At 39.3% G+C, this 20,872-nt stretch overlaps 1 protein-coding gene across 1 annotated transcript in view; it reads left to right on the top strand.

The window, feature by feature from the left end:
• The first annotated feature begins 4,430 nt into the window (after positions 1 to 4,430).
• Positions 4,431 to 20,872, top strand: part of hcn2b (hyperpolarization activated cyclic nucleotide-gated potassium channel 2b) — a 46,534-nt gene continuing 30,092 nt past the window's right edge. The window contains exons 1-3 of the mRNA XM_028026664.1: positions 4,431 to 5,292; positions 8,114 to 8,537; positions 13,634 to 13,795. Coding sequence (XP_027882465.1) covers positions 4,448 to 5,292; positions 8,114 to 8,537; positions 13,634 to 13,795 — 1,431 coding nt within the window. The 5' untranslated portion in view covers positions 4,431 to 4,447. The remainder of the gene's footprint in view (positions 5,293 to 8,113; positions 8,538 to 13,633; positions 13,796 to 20,872) is intronic.

Raw genomic sequence — 20,872 nt, 5'->3', positions numbered from 1 at the left:
TAGTTCAAAAGGTATATTTTTGACATCTCACAATTTGCCATTAATGGCAAATGTTAAAGTGCTGCTTTTACGTTAATGCTGGACAGTAAGACGTCAATTTCTGCACTGTGACTGAAGCTTCCCTCAAGACTTGCCACAAGCATGAGCATTTTACACATTCCAGTCTGTACTGAATGGTCAGCTGCTGTCATGACAACCGAGGCTCACAGGACCAGCTCTGTCCAAACCTCTAGATGGACTGGATGAGATTCATGGGAAGCCTGGAGTCGGTCTGCCTTCTGAGAGGGGCTAAAACAAAGGTAGGCTGAAGGGAGGCTCTGTATTGGCAGACAAAGGTCAAGCTTGATTGAGCTGGTGGTGTGGAGACTAAATTATGATGTGGATCAAAATGCAAAGTTGACCAATGCTGATGAAATTGAAGAGTTGTTCAATCCACTTGTAAAGTAAGCCCTTAACAAAAAAACCAAAGGTGTGATGTGCATGTTAAAATTAATGCATGGCTAAAATGAACTCTGAGGGAGGGGTGTATGCATTTTTCCAGGCCCGTAGAGCCATTTTATAGTAATCAAATAATTGTTGCTTTCAGTCCAACAAATGCTGCATATATAAAAAATTAAATAGTAGGGGCTCTACAAGACTTAGTGGTTTTCCTTTGATTGTTTTGCAAAAAAGTTTATTTACATATATTGGGATTTTTGGAGCTTTCACCTGATCAGATCTGCCTATTTTGAGTTCCTTTCAGAATGAGGATCTTTTGTGACTTTAAATCCAAATAAACTTGGGGTTTGGCCCAAGTTTTACACTCTCGCTTCATACGCCTGAAAATGGTACAAACAGACGCATTACTGTTTAACAGTCCATCTTTGACCCTGAGTCGGACCCAGAAGTGGAGCCTGCCGCGCAATTCAAGAACACAGCCAGCGATTTCTGAATATCAAGTCAACAATAAAACACTTGCTATTTCCAGATGCCATTGTACAGCTAGGGCTGGCCGTAACTATGTGCCAATACTATTGATGCCAAGGTGAATATATGATCAATACTTGCGTGATGAGATCAGTTTGCAGTTTCTCCACATAATGTCTACTTGAATTTCATGCCAGCGAGTATGCAGGAAAACACTAAATATCAGAAGCTTGCATTTTGAATTTGAGAGCAGGATTTTATACATTTTGTAAAGTTTGCACTGAACGTCTGCTTTCTTTCAAATACAGTTTAGTTCCCCCACAAGCACAGCTTCACTGCTTCACAAACATTGTGCAAATGGTGCATCTCTCAGCTCTCTCACTGAGCAATCTGTGATCAGAGGTGCAATTTTAGCATACCAACTGAACTGTCCATTCAGCCACCTGAAAAGATAGCTGAAAATATACACTTTTGTAAAGATGCACATACCTCAAACCTGACATATTGACATGGCTGGATATAATGGCCTGTTTGTGTTAACTATTAAAGGGGAAATTGTATTCCTATATAGGTCACCTGCAGATTACAATTACAGACTCAGTTATCCTAATAAATTAGCCAGATATTAGCAAATACCTGATGGAACCGCAAGTCTCTTGGGCTCATCATACAAACTACTCAGAACGTTTGTAAACGGCATAATGAGAAGCATTGTTGTGATGACGTGAAGAAGGCGGAGTATCGCTAAGAGCAAGAGCTACTTAAAGACACGGGCCAGTCTCAAAGAGTCAAAATACAAAGTCAATTTTAAGTCATGTTTGATATGAAATTAATTTTTATAACTGAAGGTAGCACAGTGTCTGAGAAAATGTACCAGAAAATACATAATACTGCCCCTTTAATAATCAGGAGGTTTTTGAAATGTCTGCTTTTTTAGATGCTGAAAAACATTATTGATAGAAGACGGCTTTTTGGTTTTTTAAGCGTTAGGCTTGTTAGAAGCGGAAGACATCCAAGTGGAAGTACAAAAACATGCAAAACGTGAACTTTGCAAAATAGGTCCCCATTAAAAAGTTTAGTCTTTTCTACAGTCGTCTTCCTGTATGTCATCATAACAATGCTCCTTCGTTTTTCTGCTTACAGTTTTTTGGAGCATTGATCTGAGAAGTACTTTGCATGATGAGCTCAGCAGTTTCACAGTTGACTATTCATTGTGAGCTTGAACTATAATAACCACTATAGCTTACGAGAAGTCTCACGTCTGTTTTGCAAACACACCTCTGAAGTCTCTTATGCATCAGACAGCAGTTGTGTCTCTCATGTCCACCTTGATTTAGCCCTAATTCATCAGAGGTAGGTTGCTGAGTGAATGGCAGCCAAGAAAGCATGGCAGGAATCTTCTTTGATCTCATGCACTTTGCCGTGCATCAGCGAGCTCTTTGTTTTGCTGCTGTCTGTGGTGTGACATTTTTGAGGTACATTTTAAGTCTGATGAAATACATGAAGATCTGTTGTTTGAGAAGAAGACAGAAGAAATTCATGCTGCTGTATGTTGTTTTTTTTTAAACGGAGCTTTACAGTAATAGTTCTCAGGACGCTCTTGTCGGCATTACCCCCAGCTTATGGTGGCGTTCACTTTCAGCAGTTAAATATTAAAATCAACCTTTGGATTTCTGCATTCTTGTCTTGGCATATGCTGCTTAGCGTCAGCACCTCCTTTTTTAAGGACTTTGCCTGTTGGATGCTGACCGTCCAAAGGTCTCCATCTCACTGTACAGACAAAAACACTAATTGTTGCACATTGCTGGAGGTATCCTATACCTCAGCTGAATCCATTTGATTAGACAGGCACCTTCTTGACTTCCTTATGCACTTTGACTTGCCCTTCACAGAAATCTAACCTCTCTCCTTGAAGCAGCTAAATGTTTGATAATTTGTTGGTTTGATCTTTTTTTCTGTTCACGTTTATTTTTTTTTTTGTCAAAGTATTTTATCAAAGTTTCCTAATACATGTTGGCAATATAGATGTGTGCAAACTTGTGTCGCTCTTATTAGAATTATTTTACCAATTTCACTCTTATTGGGCCACTGTGCCAAAACAATGGCATGATGTGCATTCACCCTGCTGCTCAACAACGCAAGGCGAGTTTTTTTGCGCAGCCCAAATCACACACAAATTGTTTCTGTTACAAGGAAATAAAAGAGCAAGGGTGAGGAACATTGCATGAAAATGTAAAAATAAATTAAATAGTAACATTTAAGTATCACAAAAAGTGTAGAAATACAATCTAAATAAAATGCCAAAACATGATAAAGATTAACTAATAAAATAGACTTTGATCTTCATGACTTTCACTAATCACCATTTATGCAAATGCATTTCCCATCACACTACTACTGCAATTTGATCTCTGTATTTTCCTGTTGGTAAAATCATTTCAAATTATTTCTAACCCAGAGGAGATGGTTTTCCCTGTAGTTTATATCTATTGATGTTCAGCTGTTTTTATCTTCTCACAAAGAATATACACTGCTCAAAAAAATAAAGGGATCACTTAAACAGGTGTTTAACACTTAAAGTGTTCCCTTTATTTTTTTGAGCAGTATAGTTTTGGTTCAACATTAATGTTTCTCCCAGTTTTTGTCATTCGCAGACTTAAACTAACATTGAAGGGGTTAAACATTCAAATACGTCACAAATATCAGTTTTGTAAGAAAATAGATTTAAGCTTTATGGATAGCATGGATAGGTGAAAATTGGGGGTAAAATATGTTTATGCATAAAAGTTCTAAGGTAATGTTTAAAATAGCTTTTTACTGTCGAAGAAAGAGAGGCAGTGGAGTTTGCGGAAAATGTGCTAAAGCGATTCGCCACGAATGAAGTTCACTGGGGTTTCAATTGTGCAATTTCCAGGTTTGTCCACACGGTGGAGTCATTGGACCGCAGCAGCGTCTCTGCTTGGCGAAGGCTTTGGTCAGCCTGGAGACGGCAACAGGCTGACGCGATTGTTGCTCTCCTTCTGGTTTACTGTATAGTTTAGACAGCCTGGATGAGAATGACTGGCATTGTTATCTGTGGTTACATGGTCTATTGATCGAATGTCGTAGTTTCTCAAATTAACAGCAAAATAAGCAGAACTTTGTTTTTGAGCCCTTTTTTGTCACATTTATCCTGCTTTACTAAAACCAACAGAGAAGATAACTTGGCATGTAATCATGTTAAGTTACTGCTGCTTTTTATTTATTTTTGGAGTTGTTCTCCCTTCTTTCGGTGAGATGGCGCCTGGGTGTGGTTAGTTTTTTTTTTTTTTTTTTGCAGAAGCTACCTGCGTGTGTTTGTTTCCCAAGGCTGACAGTCTTGTCATCATCTTTCGGTCTTTATTGCAGACATATAATAAAACAGCTGACAGTGTGCAGCCATAGTAACGCCACGCCGCTCGTTCCCTGAAGTGATGTGAATGGAAAGTGGAGAGCTGCTGCTGCTGCTCCTCCTCCTCTCTCCAGGTTCAAGGTATAAAGGGAGTCTCCTCCTGCCGGTGTGATGGACGAGGAGGAGCCCAGATTCCAGCAGCCTCTGGCGCCTCCAGTATCTGCCAGACTGAGCGGATGCGCGGATGATGGGAGCGGCTGGGGGACCGAGATGAAGAGATTCACGCTTGGAGGCGGGGCTGCGCGCAAAAGCTCCAGCAACAACAACGAGCTGTGGCTCCTGCAGGACGAGGATTCCTTTAAGGAACCTCTGGGAACCGCTGACTCTGCTTTGTTATGCCCCGGGGAGGCTGCCGGTGGCCGGGGCGGCTCAGCGTCAGAGCACCACAGAGGGGACACAGTTTCGGAGGCAAGCGTGACAGGAGCGGGGCCCGTCGGAATGATATGCAACAAGAACGGAGACTGTAGAAGGGACCCGACCAGTTCAGGGAGCCTGTCTTCTCTCATCTCCAGACAAGAGAAGCAGGCGGATGGAGCCGTAGGGAGTGAGGACGGAAGGGGGCAGGCCGGGGGGATGGACGCCTCTGTCACTTCCGCGGGGTCTTTAATTCAGGGGCCCGTCGGGACTGAGGTCAAGACCAGCGCAGCGACGGAGAAGAAGGACTCTAGAGTTTCCTTCTCCAACGCCCCTACTAGTAAAGGTCAGATGCCGCCGGGCGTGGAGTCAAGAAACTCTGTCACTTTCACTAAAGCGGAGGACAGTTCTCAGATAGTTCCGGACGATGGGGACTCCAGGGGGAACCAGACGTACATGCAGCGGCAGTTCAGCTCCATGCTCCAGCCTGGAGTTAACAAATTCTCCCTGCGCATGTTCGGGAGCCAGAAGGCGGTGGAGAAGGAGCAGGAGCGCGTAAAGTCTGCGGGGAACTGGATTATCCACCCATACAGCGACTTCAGGTACGGGACGGTCTGCAAGGGGTTCACGAATAGTTCATCCTGTTAAAGTTTTATGTGAATGGAAGTAAAAAAAAAAAAAAAAAACAGGACACACAAAAATAAATATTTATCATTAAGCATACTTAGTTCTTTTTATCTTTCTCATTTGAAAGGACACATATTGAGATTTATTGAGGCCGCCGGTCAATGTTTTTCATTGTCCATTTGATAAAACGCTGCGTTCACAGCAGTACTTTTTAATCATCTGGGCTCAGGCAAGCCGTGTCAGTTTTGTACAAGTTTCTTCGGAATGTGCGGAAAAAGTCGATTTCAGCACCATGGATAGTTCGAGCTATCGTCCATTTGCTTTACTAAACGCCCTTCTCTCATACAGGAATGTATCAATAAATTAGAATATCACTAAAAAGTTCATTTATTTCAGTAACTCAGTCAAAAAACCCTGCACACAGTGATGTTCCAAGATATTATTTGTGTTTATTTAATTGTTAGAACGTAAGCATAGTTCTTGGCATTTAAGTGATGTTTGTTTAATATAAAGAAGTTTTGAGCCACTGTCAGGGTGGAGAATGCAGACTTCTCATTTGTCCAGGAAACAGTCATTGACAGCTTTAGCCATAAAAGCTACCACCTAATTAAGCTAATTGCTAACAGGTAGTTAGCTTAAATACTAAGCTATCTGTTGGCTTAGTAACAGGTAGTTACTATGTTGAAGACAACATAAGCAACTATGGAAGACAACATTTCTATATTGTCTCCAACCTATAATGTTTCGTGAAATGAAACAGTGTGGCGCCAGAAGGTGACAAGCAACTAGAGTAACAACAACCTTATTGGGTTTGTGAAGCAGCCCAGAAATTTTAGAACACTGTTTCCCTCCTGCTGGCATATTTGATGGAGATGCTGGTTTCATTTTCTAAGAGGCCTACCAAGTATCAATACCCGATTGAATGACCATGCTACCACTGTGCTGGGCAGAACGCACCTGATATAAACCCAATTCAGAATCTATGGACTGCACGCCAGAGCCAACAATGCAAAATGGCTGAAGGCTGTTATAAACGCATGGTTAACCATGCCATGCTGCACTGATACAGTAACACAAAAAGAACCACAGTTGAGTACTGAGTCGATAATTTAATGGACATATTCTTCAGTGGACCTGTGTTTCAGTATTTCAGTTCTTAGAGCATTTTAATGTTGCATAAAATTATTTTTTTTTTTCACTACCAATAAGCCATAACCATCAAAATTGATAGAAATACATGCGTAAAGGTTATCACTCTGCATGTAAGGAAACTACACAATAAATAAGTTGCACTTTTTGAATAATCTAGTAAAATAAAAACAAACTTTTCAATGATTTCTGAATCAAAAGTTGGTGGTGAAAATGCTGAAAATGAATAAAGTGAGAAAATTAAAGTAATCTCTACCAGCTTATATCTCTGTTGTAAATGTCAGCACTGCTTTCTAAGCATGTCCCCATCAAGGGTGATTTGCTTCATGCTGTCCCAGTAAAAGTTATGAATGCTGCTGAACGGCATCTTTGCAGGCGTGTGATATCAGCTGCTAATAGCAGCACTGTGTCCAGGCAGTTCAGATTTTACTGTGCCTTTAATTCTTTTTCACAGCCATGATAAACATGTGTAAACATCCTTGAAATAAGATGTACCTTCACAACACTGAAGCATTTAGAAATGGTGGGCTTGTAATTTGAATACCTTCCTTTAGAATATATAAAAAAGTCCACTTTATGAGTTTTTTTTTGTTTGTTTGTTTCTTTTTCGTTTTATTTGACAAAATCACTGTCACTGTATATTTTATATTATTTATTTATCCATTATTTTACCAGGAAGTTCCATGAGATAAAATCTTACCTGACCAAGTGGCACACCGGTGTATATTATACAAAACTTTATCTGTAGCTGTACCTACATTAACACTGAATGAGATTTTTAAAGAAAAGCTCCCTGTTTTCCAATGAGTTCATGATGCAATGCCCTCTAACAGCATTCGTTGGGGCTTTGATAAATAATCCTAAGATTATCCTTAGTTCTATCTGATGGAAGAACACTTTGTCAGTTACAGTCCCAGAGTTTTTGGCAACTTCCAATTATTTATCGCAACGCCTTGACAGAAAAAGCTTTTTAATGCCATGCTTCTCTAAAAAGGCCTGCCGTGTTACATCTACCAGTTTTTATGGCCATTTTGAGTTCCCAAGATGCCACTTTTTTGCAGCAGTAACAATGAACTTTGAATGGTCTTTCACTTCCCTTACCTTCCTGCTCACTATTCACTATTGTTTTTCTCCCAACTACCCTTATTTCTCACACCTGATGTAATGGCAAAGTAACAAGATTTTTAAAAAAGCTGAGTTAATTATAATCAATATCACCAACTTAAATTTTCATATTAATTTTATTTTATCTCTTCCCTTTTTAAGGGATCTTAGAGAAACAGGCCTCTGTGTCCCATGCTGTAATAACTCAAGTGTCTTATTCGAGCAAAAATAAAAGACTCAAACATATTCTTCACTGCATATATTTTATTTGGAGGCCAAACAAAGACAGTTATTTCTAAATATTGATTTTATTTTCTCCACAGAATAAATGTACTGAAATCAAAGAAACATCTAACAGATTTTTAAGCTACTGCAATTAAAGACGGATATATTTGAAAGATTTTTACCACAGATCCTGGTAGCTGCTCTAGATGGCTTTAGTCAGAGCAAACACAGAAATACATATTTATAATGTATCATGTTGAAAACTTCAGCATTGGCCCTGGCACGGATAAATCTTTGCTTGAATCATCTTCTGCTCAGGTTCTATTGGGACTTCACCATGCTGATGTTCATGGTCGGCAACCTGATCATCATCCCGGTTGGCATCACCTTCTTCAAAGACGAGACGACAACGCCCTGGATCATCTTCAACGTGGTCTCGGACACCTTCTTCCTCATGGACCTGGTGCTCAACTTCAGGACGGGCATCGTGTTCGAAGACAACACCGAGATCATCCTGGATCCCAAGAAGATCAAGAAGAAGTACCTGAAGAGCTGGTTTATCGTGGACTTTGTTTCCTCCATACCTGTGGATTATATCTTCCTCATTGTGGAGAAGGGCATCGACTCGGAGGTGTACAAAACGGCCCGGGCGTTGCGCATCGTTCGGTTCACGAAGATCCTCAGCCTGCTGCGCCTCCTCAGGCTGTCCAGACTCATCCGTTACATCCACCAGTGGGAGGAGGTACGCAAATATTTATGTTTTGTCCTTTAAGTAAAGGAAAAGGAAGATGGTTTGGTACTCATCACCAGTGAGTAAACAGTCACTGATGAAAGCATCGAGGTTTTGTTTCACTTTACTGTTTAACTGCAACAGCATGCAGATTTCAGCTAGAAAAGTGCTTTATTTGTTTAAGTGTTATAATCAAAATGACAAAATAAGTTTCGTTTTTCAGTTGTAAACAACTTTGAAATTGAAACTTTTTGTCCAAAAAAACTGGGAATAAACAAACAAGTTCTGATTTCAGAAATTTGCCAAAATCCTACAAATTTTCTCTTGTATTTTTTTGTTACAGTTTTTAGGATGCTTTTTAACAAATGAATAGTTCAACTAAATTACGCACAGGAACAAAAGGTTGTCACACCAAAATCCAAACAGAGCGAGTGACATGACTTCTACTTTTTTTATTCCCACGTGCCGCCTGTGCAGACAACGTCAGAATGTGCAGGATGTAGCAAAGTTTTCACGTAATCAGACATTTTTCAACCTCCATTCCTCCACCACTTGGGCTTTACAGCACAGGCGCTCATCGCTCTTACATCGGAAGCCGCTAGAAATGTTCAGTTTAATCAACATAATCGTAATAAAGAGGTATCGGCCTCTCCCAAAAGCGAATGCATTCTGACCGTGCTTTAATAATAAAAAATTGGATTTCTCTGTAGTAGCTCATGCAATTAAACAAGTAATTGTGTTTTGCATATCTCGACCGTGCATCCGTTCATAATGGCTTTCCAACAGGTGGATAAATGAGGTTTTACAATGCAGTATCAGAATAAACCCGGTGGCTGGATTATAGATCACTGTAACCCAGTTTACTGATGCAATTAATTAAAGCGTAGTGTGTGCTTGTCGGTAAGAAAGTGAAAAGGCAGTGTCATGGGAATGTGAACAAACATTTCAGTGAAATTAACTGCATTTTCTTTTCTCTTAACACAGATTTTATCTTTACAGTTTTATGAGATATGACAGACAAACAAGGCATGAAAAGGAGCTGAAAGACTAACTGAACGAGAAAAAAATCAAACAAGCAAGCAGCTTATATGCATCTAATAATGCCCAGAATTTTTAATTCCCCTGTATTAGCTTGATCTAAAACAGATTTCACCAACATGTTGGGTCTGAGTGGAAGTAATATTAATGTTTTGAAATGGCCCAAACAGAAACCCAAGTTCAATCTGATTGAAATTTGTGAAAGGAGCTAAAGATTAGCATGATGGTTAAAGACTAGTACAATGATTTATCACCAAGGAAACATGCAAAAAGCTGGTTACTGTTTGTAAGAAAGGGTTGGATTTTTCCATTTATACATATATATATATATATATATATATATATATTGTGTGTGTGTTTGTGTGACTAGGACATGTCTATTAAATCCTATATTAAACAGGTTTCCAGGACTTTAATTTTTCATCTCAGGAATATTTCTAAAATTAAAATTATTGTTATTTTAAGGGTAGGTTCTTAAAATAACAATCAAGAAGTCCAAAAAGTATTAGTGAACATCTTTCACCTGACCCAAAACCTTGCAGGGAGAGTTCTGATGAAAATAAAAAAAACAATAATATTTTTCCTACTTCTGCTTCTCTTCATTTATTCCCTGTTAAAACAAGTTGCTTTAGTTTCTTTTCAGTTCTTTCCTTTGTTCTTATTTATTAAACATTTAGCACATTTCTATTTATTGTGAAACTTGTCTTTAAATAATCAGTTTAGCTGGATAAGTGGAGGACAAATAGAAATGAGCCAGGCCTATAATAAAAGTCCAAGCAGATCAACAGCATCTAACACAAGACCTACAAGATCCATTAACCTTTAGTTGCCCTGTCTATGCAAAACAACATTTGAGAAGTTATTTTATTTTGATTTAACACTGATTAACCTTTGGGTTTTTTACATTCAGATTAAAATGGCCACAAAAAAAAAAAGAAAAAGAAAAATGAATGAGATATTTGAAAAGTCACAGAAAATCTTAAAATAATGCAAGAAAGCAAAAATAAAAACAACTTATGGATGACTCATCCTTTTGCAGAGAAAATAAGCTTCATCAATGGACAGATGCATTATCATCCATAATATGCCCCGTCCTGGCTGCATTATAACAGTTACTGCCTGGTTTACCGGCCACATGTGCTTTTATTAATTTGCGCACAAACAGATCAGTCTGACAAACCAAACATCTACCATCCGACGTGTGTGTGCTCTCGCTCTGAAGAAGCCGCTGCTCCTCTGATTACAGAGTGGTAATTTAAGTTCAGCGAGAGGCACAATTACCGATTCAAACACAGCAGCAAAAATAATGGCTCTGGCCTGAACTGCTTAGTTCAGGCAAGCTCTGCTCTGCTCAGCTCAATCCAGACTTGGACCCACCCCCAGTGATCAGCTTACTTATCTGCAGGTGGGCTCTCTAGAAGATCACCTGGGCGTTGTAATGATTTTAATGACCTTTTCCAGGTGAGGACTCAAATAGTTTTTTCTTTTTTTACATGGTTAGAAATTTGAATCAGCACTAAGGAAGTCATGAGCATCAGTGAGAACATAGGGGGTAATTTCCTGGTGCAGGAACCACATGATGCTGCTGTTTTGCTTTCAGGATAATGAGAGTCTGAGTCTACGGCCAGCATTCACACAGTATGAAGGAATGGATTATTTTTTATATACCTCCTTCCAGTTGTGGTCATGGAGAAGTGCTATGATCCAGATTGTGGTGTGACAGTGACACATAGCCAGGCGCTGTTATGGTGTCAGGAGGAGCATTAGTCCTGGAGACTCATTAATCATGATGTGAATGGCGCCTAATCAAAGGGTGAGCTCCACATCTTGTCCATCTTGCTTCTCCTTAACCAACCCAAGTCATCAAGTCAATGGACATTTTTCAAACACAGACGCTAAACAACAAAACAAAAGGGAGAAAAAGCACCGGCTTTGGTGGTGAATTATGCATTTTTATACGTACAACAGAAGAAGAACTTTGTTCATTGGAGATATTTGCAGAATCTAAAAGTGTTTCTTATTTAAATAATTTATTCTTCTGATCTGGTAAGAAAAGCCCGCATTACTTTGGAGCCAAACTTACAATGCACTTTACTTGGGCATGACTATGGCAACACAAAGCATGTGGTTTTAGTGCAGGTTCCTGAGGGCCATTTATTCAAAAACCAGTGGATTTTATGTATATATTTGAGCCTGTGAGTATAATTTCCAGCCAATGCAAGCAGCCAGCAACTTGTGCACTTATTTTTAGTAGTTACAGAGAATGTGTTTTGTGTAATTGTTGCTTCCTGGAAAAGAAAGATGACTCCAGTGCATCATTAGCAGCTAAGATCATGCTCAAGATAGGTCTGTGTCTGAACGTCACAGCATGCATATCGCGAATGGAGTATAATATGATTTTCAGTTTTAATGTTCCAGCGACCTCCCAGTTGCTGTCGGCAGGGTCTCTGATCCTGGAGGAATTACAGAATATCCCGACCTCGCTGCTCCCCAGCTGTAAAATTCCTGACAGTGCCTGATCCTTTACATCTCCAGACACTTTCGGCCTAGTTCATGTGTATCTTGCAAGAAATTAGCATGCTCTGGAATAAGAAGCCATCAGCTGGGCTCTCAGAGCTGGGGCTCTCAGCCACACATAAATATATAAACTTATAGAGCAGACATGCAGTGTCTGGCCTACTTCGCCTGCCTGTTGGACACTTCTCCTGTCCCTTTTGGGGAAATACACTTTTACTTATGATTTAGTGAGGCCTCCAGTTGGCCCAGTTAAATAAGGATTTCACACCATGTAAAATATTACCCCCCGCCACACCTCCCCTCACACACAGACACACGCACACAATGGCAACCCAACCTGGCTGACTGCCAAGGAGACTGCAGTGATTAGTGTTTACCAGGCTGAGACCAGACTCTTACCTTAAGCAGAGAAACAGCACCAGCAAATCGCCCAGATGTTCATTTTATCAAAATTTCTTCTTTGAACGTTCACAACATTTCACCTGCGACTTGACTCTAAACCTGTTGTAGTAGACCTTTGAATATACCGAAGCTACTGTCCCTATTCGCAGATGAGTGTGCCATGTTAAATGTGACATGTAGAAAAAAGCACTAGATACGCATTTGTTTGTTTAAAGCACATTCTTATAAGCTTAGATCTAATTTCCTGCACCAATCCTGGTTGATTTTTAGAAGATGTGAATGTCTGGTAATGTGTAAAATCAACTTAGAAATGATGCAACTGTATTGGAACATAATATTTTTATCTGGTTTCTGACAAATAATTGTTTGCTTTTATTTTGCTCTGTTATTACACATCTTTAAATGGATAGTCCTCCACTGATGAGGGATGGATGGATGGATGGATGGAAGAAAGTAAAAAAAAGGAGAGAAAGAAGATGTCTTGTTATTCAGACATGTAAAATACCTCAATCAAACTTTTCCAGACATTGTTGGTACAGTTGTGCCATTGTACCATTGTTGGTACTTTGTAAGAAACTCTACTGTTATTTATAATTGTACCTTTGGTTGACTAAATCTACAAACAAGACACAATTCATAGATGTTGCATCTTATTTTTGTGTCAGCAGCCCATATTAGTTGAACTCCGGTGGTCTAAGTCATCAGCTACAGATTTTTGCATGTGATTTGTTTGACATGAAGAGTATTCAAAACTTTTCTATGAGTCAAAGACAATTCATTATTGTACCTCACCTTATATTTCACTTGTTCCCCCCCTCAAAAAAAACAACAAAAAAATCACCCTTATGGCTTCACAATTAGCTGCTGTCTGAAAAGCTTTCCGGTTAATGAAGACCTAGTCTGTAGAGTAGATTGGTCAAATAAAAGCCACATCTTCCAAAACAAAGCTTGAAAATCTGTTGCCGATGAATGTGTTACACCATTCTGGAAGGGCAGTGAAAGCAGATCTGACTGTGTTTGCCATTCACCGAACTGTGACTGTGCTTGTTTAAACAATGATTGTTAATTCAAATCACACGGATAGCGCCGCTTTATCCCTCCCAACTCTCCGGTTGTGTAACCTCTCTTTCCATCTCTGCTCCTACTGACAGATCTTCCACATGACCTATGACCTGGCCAGTGCTGTGATGAGAATATTCAACCTGATCGGGATGATGCTGCTGCTGTGCCACTGGGACGGCTGTCTGCAGTTTCTCGTTCCCATGCTGCAGGACTTCCCGTCTGACTGCTGGGTGTCACTTAACAAGATGGTGGTGAGCAGAGCGCTCTGTTTCTATGGTGCTTCTTAATGAGCTCGTGCCGGAAATTGCAGATGACAAACGTTGGGCAACAAATCAGCGACAATCAAAACATGGAACACATTCTCCGCTGGAACAAAGTGGAGAGTTAAAGGCAGTCACATTAGGAAAATGAGCTTCACTCAAAGAGGAGCTTTCACACACACGTGTGTGCAGGACTGCTCTCACTAAAAACATGGAGAAAAGGAGATGCTGAAGAAGAGCTTTTCTTGAAGCTGTCTGTTTGGCCATGTCCCCACAAGGCTTTCCTTCAGAAGTATTACACAGAGATAAATAGATAGACCTTTTAGTTACTTGAAAAGCTGTTAACTAAAGCTGTAACTGATGAAAAACCTTATTAAAAACATTAATATGAGAGTTAGTGACACTAATTAATCTCTTAAACAGGCAGTTTCTCAGTTAACATTTCTTGTCATCATAGCTAATTTCCGCAAAACAGTCTGTTTTTGTCCGTCTCATCAAAAACTAAATCAGCTTCAGTTAACCAGTAGAATGTCACCATAGACTCCCCATATGTCCTGCTTCACCTTATAAGCCACTGGACACATAAAAACACACGAATTGCAAATGTTAACGCAAATGAAAACGAGAGTGCAAAAACTACAAAGCCTCCGGAGTTGTTTCTGACTTTTAACATTTGTGACTTAAACAGAACTCAATCAGATTTGTCATTCTGCCTTGGAGGTAACAGATTGGAAGCTGATGGCTGACGTGGCTGGAGGCCAGCTTAACATCGGGACGTGTGAACCGTACACACCTGCATGGCGTGCTGATGGGTTTGTAGCATTAAGAGTTTATTATGGAACAAAAAAGCTACGCGGGCAGAAAATAGAAATCATTATATCTTTAGAGCTGAGAGAGTACGAACCTAATATTTCTTCTTGGTAAAATCCAGTGCACCTCCCTAATTAATAACTGGATTCAATTGTTTCATTATCACCATGAATACAGGCAATGCCAGCATTAAGCTGTGGAAATGATTTTTTTTTTCTACAAGGAACAGGGAATCAGTCAGAAGTGATGACTAGACACAGGGAAAACGTTGGAAAAACTTTAGTTAAGATAATATTAACGACAGAGTGCACATGCTGGAAATACATTATCAAAAGAGAAATCTCAAGGCTTTAATTGGCAATAGTTACTTTAAGCTTCATCTAAAATAGAATAATGGCCCTTCTCTGTTCATTTCTGCAACTAGAATCGTCCTATAATTGAAGGGAATCAGACAGAATAATTCCTCCTCTAGCTTTTGTCAGATCCAGGCTCTTTTCACAGCTGCCTGACTCCGTTATCCCAATGTCCTACAGTATTTGCTAAGACACAGTCTCCTTATTTTGGCACACAGATTCAACACAATCAGGTTGTTTAATCCTATGACATAAAAATCCTTATATGGATAGGTGTATTGTCACAGTTTGTGTAAAAGAAAATGAGAGACTTCCTGTGATGCACCACGTCTGCATCCTCGCTGACCTTGAAGAATATCATCATTGTATCTCTGTCAATCCATTTGTTTTTTTTCTCCTCCGTGTGTGTGGCAAAACAGAGTACATCGCTTCCAACTCTGTACAATACCTTTGTCAGATTATAGACTTTGGCTCTTGGTTTGTCTGGAAAACCAAATTTAGAATAGATTTCATGCCACTTTCTTCTTCCCTGTGTTGTCCTTTTACAAGCCTCGTGCTTTAGAATCTGACGATGTTGTCTCTGTTCATGTGGCTGTGTTCGTATTTGATTTCGATTGGTATTCAACTCCACTTTCAGTATTATGTTTTGCTGATGTGCCGGTTTCCCTGTATCAGAGAAGGGTCAGCTTCCACATGGCTCGGTGACATTTGCGTGCCAAATGTCACTAAATGGTGCAAACACTTTTATCTGCAACAGCGCATATAGATCCTTACAAAAATACTTATAACCACTGAAACTTCTTTCCACATTTTATGACTTCAAACATCAAGGTTTTTATTGGGATTATATGTAACAGACCAACAGAATTCAGTGTAGGAAAAATCGGCAACGGTTTTCTACTTCTTTTTCCTGTCTCCCTGTGGTCCTCATGGTTCAACTTAGGACGTCTGCCAACTTAGGACGTCTGCCTGCCTCTGCTGGACATTTGCTGGACTTTGCTGGACTTAAACCTGCGTCTCCTTTCTTAAGCTCTCTCCGCAGCGCCATGGTGGCTTGCTTGGCACGTCTTTTTTGCTACGTGCAACTTTGGAGCTTTCTGTAATGTGTGAACATCGGCCTCTTCACACTTTAAGAAGCAACTGTTGATTTGTAAACAGTATATGAACATGCAGGACTCAACAGCTCACAACAAAGCAGATCTCCATGGTCTGTTACATAAGTGACTCTGTATTATGTGCATGATGACAGGTGGGTTTTCCCCCCACCCCCAGTCAACATTACCTCAGGCTTATTGGCTGCTCAGTCAGTGACATTAGAATAAAGCTGCTGCCTCCCCCCTCCTCCTATCTGTACGCTCCACTTAGAATTCAACTTATTTTACTGCATTGGAAGACGAGTTGTTGTAACAGCTAATTTGTTTATGCATTAATGTTTTATTCAGTCACCCAGAGAAACACTTTAAAAACACTCTCAGGCTTTCAAAGTTAGTAAGAATATCCTCGTTTCATTCAGTTACTGAGGTGATCTGAAGGCCTGGGAGGCCTGTCAGGGTTTGTGTGAACAAGTAGAAAGTGCAAGATCAGTTTGTGGAGGTGTTGCTGTGTGTTTGTGCAGATGACCACCGTAGTTATCTGGCCAGGATCCACCAGATAACAATGATACTATAGTTTAAGACAGACTTCTGAAATGCTGGATGCTTTCCCTGCTGTAAGCTGCAGCAGTGCAACCCAGTGAGCCAAACTAAATAATTGGACCCTAAATGTGTTTAGATAAGTCATGAATTATATAAATGATAATTAATTAGGAGCTTATCTGCTGTTCTGTAAGGACTGATTGAGACTTTATTTATTTATTTACTTATTTATTTATTTAGCACTAAGGACACCACTCCAAGTTTGTTGTGCTCTAGAAACTACAATGCCTGTCTTTGCCTATAGAAAGTAAATTTTACGTTAAGGTTGTGACATGTCCTTAAACATATTCTGAATCTACAGAGAACACAGGAGAAGGCAATGATCTATTCAGCAGAACTGATAACTCAATGAAAGGTTTTTCCATCTGGTCAACATCCTGCATGCCACATGGTCAGGCGCTATAGCAGATTATGTTTGACTGCAATGGTAAAAAAAAAAGATTATTCGTGGCTTTTTCGGATCAGATACTTTATTGTCCCACAGTGAAATTTGTCTATCAGTTTATCAACCTTTTCATCTCTGGAGAGACTTTCCATAGTTGAACATGAAAGGTCTTCTTCATTCTTGGCACAACCAGATTTGAAAAGATGCTTTGAGCTTAAATCATATGATTGCAGCTTACTTCATCAAAAAAAACAAAAAACAAAATGGAGATGGTTGCACTTCAGCTAACTATTTTCCACTTCTGTGTTTGGTATTTAACCCTTTATAAGGCAGAAGTTACGGCCAATAGAACCTGAGAACACATATTAACCAGTTTACTTTATAGAAAAACCTCTCTTTGTGCAAGATTAAACCTTTGAAGCAGTTTTTTTGTTTTTATATCTGGACTACAAATAGTCCTACTTGCATGGGTGGAACTACATTTTGCTTAAAGTTCACAAAATGACAGCTGTGATGTGCCCTGCTGGGTTATTTGCCAGACTTGAACCCTTTAGGGCTTAAACAGATGTGAAGCTGTAAAATGCAGCAAGCTAAGCAATATAAAAAAGTCTGTTTTTAAATGTGAGTATGTATATCAGATAATTTCAGTTTAGGCTGCTACCATTTTGGTATCTATACAATAAGAATTTAATGTTTCACAACATTTAGAATCTTTTAGGTTGAATTTTTTGTTTGTTTGTATTTCTGGTTACACGTATTACCACATTTCCAACAGAAAATACTTTTCTCACGGGTTTATTAGAGAACTTTAGTGAACAATCAGCGTTACGAGGAACCAGGAACACAGTAGACAGGTAGACAATGGTGAAGTTATAATCACGGTTAAGTTATAAAACAATATGCGTCTCACATAACACTGGATTTCAAGCCTCCTGTTCAAAATGCATCATTCAGATCGGGTATTTAAATACATGACCACATGGATCCTTGATTAGAAGAACTATTCTGCTGCTATATTGTTTACTGAATGTAGGCATGTTGTACCCTGGCAACATGTTGATACTGAAATCTGATTGGACAGCACACCAATAACCCACATGCCCGCCAACTGTTTCTACAAAGTAATGACACAAGTTAGAACAGATGCATGCAATGGATTTCAACTTTCATATTCACAAAATGAATAATGAAAATTATGTATACCATTCCTTCCATGTCACAATTAAGCACAACTTTGTGTTGGTTTACTTACAAAATATGCATACATATACAAAATGTATTCAAAGTCAAGGCTTATAAATACTTTTAAAATGCACTATATCACAATATCATTGTGTTTTTCTCATTAATTTAATGTTTAGGTTTGACACTGAAAGTGACACCAAGTTATTACTGTGATGCTTAAATCAAAGTTTTTTTTTTGTTCTCTGCAACCTTGTTAATTTTCAACACACTCCAGCAGACAGCAAGCTATCTTAAGATGCTGTTCCCATTTAGTTTTGAATTATAAACTCAAACATGGACCCCGTGGCTCTAAATTATGAATCTAAACAAGCTATTTTTATGGATGTTTACATATTAAAATTCTAAATGTGTGTCCTTTGAAGTAAAACAAACTCCTCGTGTCGGTTTTAGACATTCAGAGTGAAAAGCTGCCCACCTTAACTCGGAGTAAGCACACAGTCGCCTACCGACATGAGCAGATAGATCCAGAGAGTCGAAGAGCCGCCACCCAGACGCGTGAGCTGGCGTGCACGTACAGTCACTACCCGACTGCACCATGCATTATCCATGTCCCAAAGTCCCTTTGTGTTCCTCCCTAAATGTATTATGTACAATTAGCTATCATCTGTGCAGCTCAGTGAAGACCGATAGCAAATAAAATGGAACACAAGAACTAATTTCATTTGTTTTTTTCTGCCTCCTGGCTCGCCCCCCCCGCCTTCACACAAGGTAGTATCTCTGTAGAATTAGTTTATTGTGTTACTCTGAAGATTGTAATTTCCTACAGTAAGAGACAGCTGTGCAATCTGTCGGTTTTAATCAGCTGTTAACTCAAACTTAGACACTAAGGGACTCTTCAGCTGTTTTCTCCTGCTAGGAGAGTTTCTTCTGTATAGAGTTTTATAATCAAACTGCTACAGGTAAATGAAGACGTCAGTAAAATCTACATATGCATATTTGTCGTGCTGCTGAGAATTAATGAGGTACTGCTTTCCAGAAGGCAAATCTTTAGACATCAATTAAATTGTTCACAATTGCGACTATAGTGCTTGACAGTGAAAAATATTTCAAACGATCTGATCTTTGCAGTGTTTTCAACAAGGTAACCTTGGAAGGATGGCCACATCGGAGTACATTTTTGTGTTCATGCGACGCTGTTCTACAAAACTGAGAAAGAAATCTTAAAATTTTCGAAATGCCTATTTGGCCTTAAAAAAACGTTTAATAGGAACGCAAAAAACGACAAGAGGAATTAACATTTGAACTGTCAGCGGTACGTTTGTGGAAGTAGAAGCTTGGTGGAAATTTTTCTGGAATCTTTTTCAACTGCATTAATTTACAGAAGAAAAAGTAAAAAAATCCCTGCTGGGGTGTAAAGATTTACAGTAGTAGTTCACCATCCTCCCCAATTAGCAGTACTGCTTCCAAAGATGTGCAAAAGTGTATTTATTATCACAGTAGCATAATCACACAGTGAAACATTTAATTGTAATCTTTCACTCTGCAATGTTGAGCTTTGTAGATATGTTTGCCTCCCTACTAAGCTCTATGCAAAAATAAACTCAGTTCCTCCTCTAGATGTTTTAAGCTTATAGGGTAGACTTTAGGCACACCAAATTTAGCCCTGCAGTTATTTTCAAGGAGGTATTTCCCCAGTGTTGAAGATCACTTACTTTGTTTACAGGTTCTCAGTCTTTCCCATTTTGAACAATAACTCAGAAAAATTGGCCTTAGTGTCATGCCAGGGCTGCAGTAATTCAGGTTGCTAGGCCTTCTCATTTAGCAAGTATTTAATAAGCATTTTTTTAATTTTATTTTACATTTTTTTCAGAAAAGTGAAGTAGCTCATAATTGTAAATTGGAAGCAAATTTTATGGCTCTGAAGTTTTCTTTCAACCAAAACTCTGAGAAATTGTGCAATTTTATTCAGTTCCAGAGCCAATACCTTGTAGAACTCTACTCTTGACGTACAGTACAGACCAAAAGTTTGGACACACAATTGTGTCCAAACTTTTGGTCTGTACTGTATGTCTCTACCAGCTTTGTATGCATTTTACAGCATTTCTTCTGCGTCTCGACTTTGTCTGGGCCAGGTGTAACAAATGAATAAACTTTGCTTTTTATTATTCCACTGTAACTCTGGCTGTGTGTCTAAGATTGCTCTGGAGCCTGATCCTCGGCCTCCAACTCTGACAAACTTTTATTTACTTTCAAAACAACAACAACACAAAAAAATCCCTACAAGTTGATGCTGCCTCCAACATGGGTCACTTTGGAGATGGTGTTTTAAAGTGTTGGATTTTATCCACATGTGGCATTCCTGCTACTTTGTGTTGGTTTGCCACTTCAAGTTTGTGGTTGACACAAGACACGGTATGAAAAAGCTCCAGGAGGCGGGACATTTTTTGCTAAAAGTTGCATCATTCTGCAACACTCTCTCTCATTTAGGTTGCGTGCCATGTTTGGTAAATTTAAATCAGATCCCAGTGGAACAAAAACGTTCAATGAATTACTGTGCACTTATTTGTGACTGCACTTTGCTCCTAAATTCAGTGCCGGACAGTAAAATCACAAAGTCAGAAACAGAGACAGACAGATTTAG

This window comes from Xiphophorus couchianus, chromosome 9 (genome assembly GCF_001444195.1).
Source record: "Xiphophorus couchianus chromosome 9, X_couchianus-1.0, whole genome shotgun sequence".
NCBI classification, from domain to species: Eukaryota; Metazoa; Chordata; class Actinopteri; order Cyprinodontiformes; family Poeciliidae; genus Xiphophorus; species Xiphophorus couchianus.
Note: the sequence above shows the minus strand (reverse complement) of the source record. Positions and strands in the feature narration are given on the sequence as shown.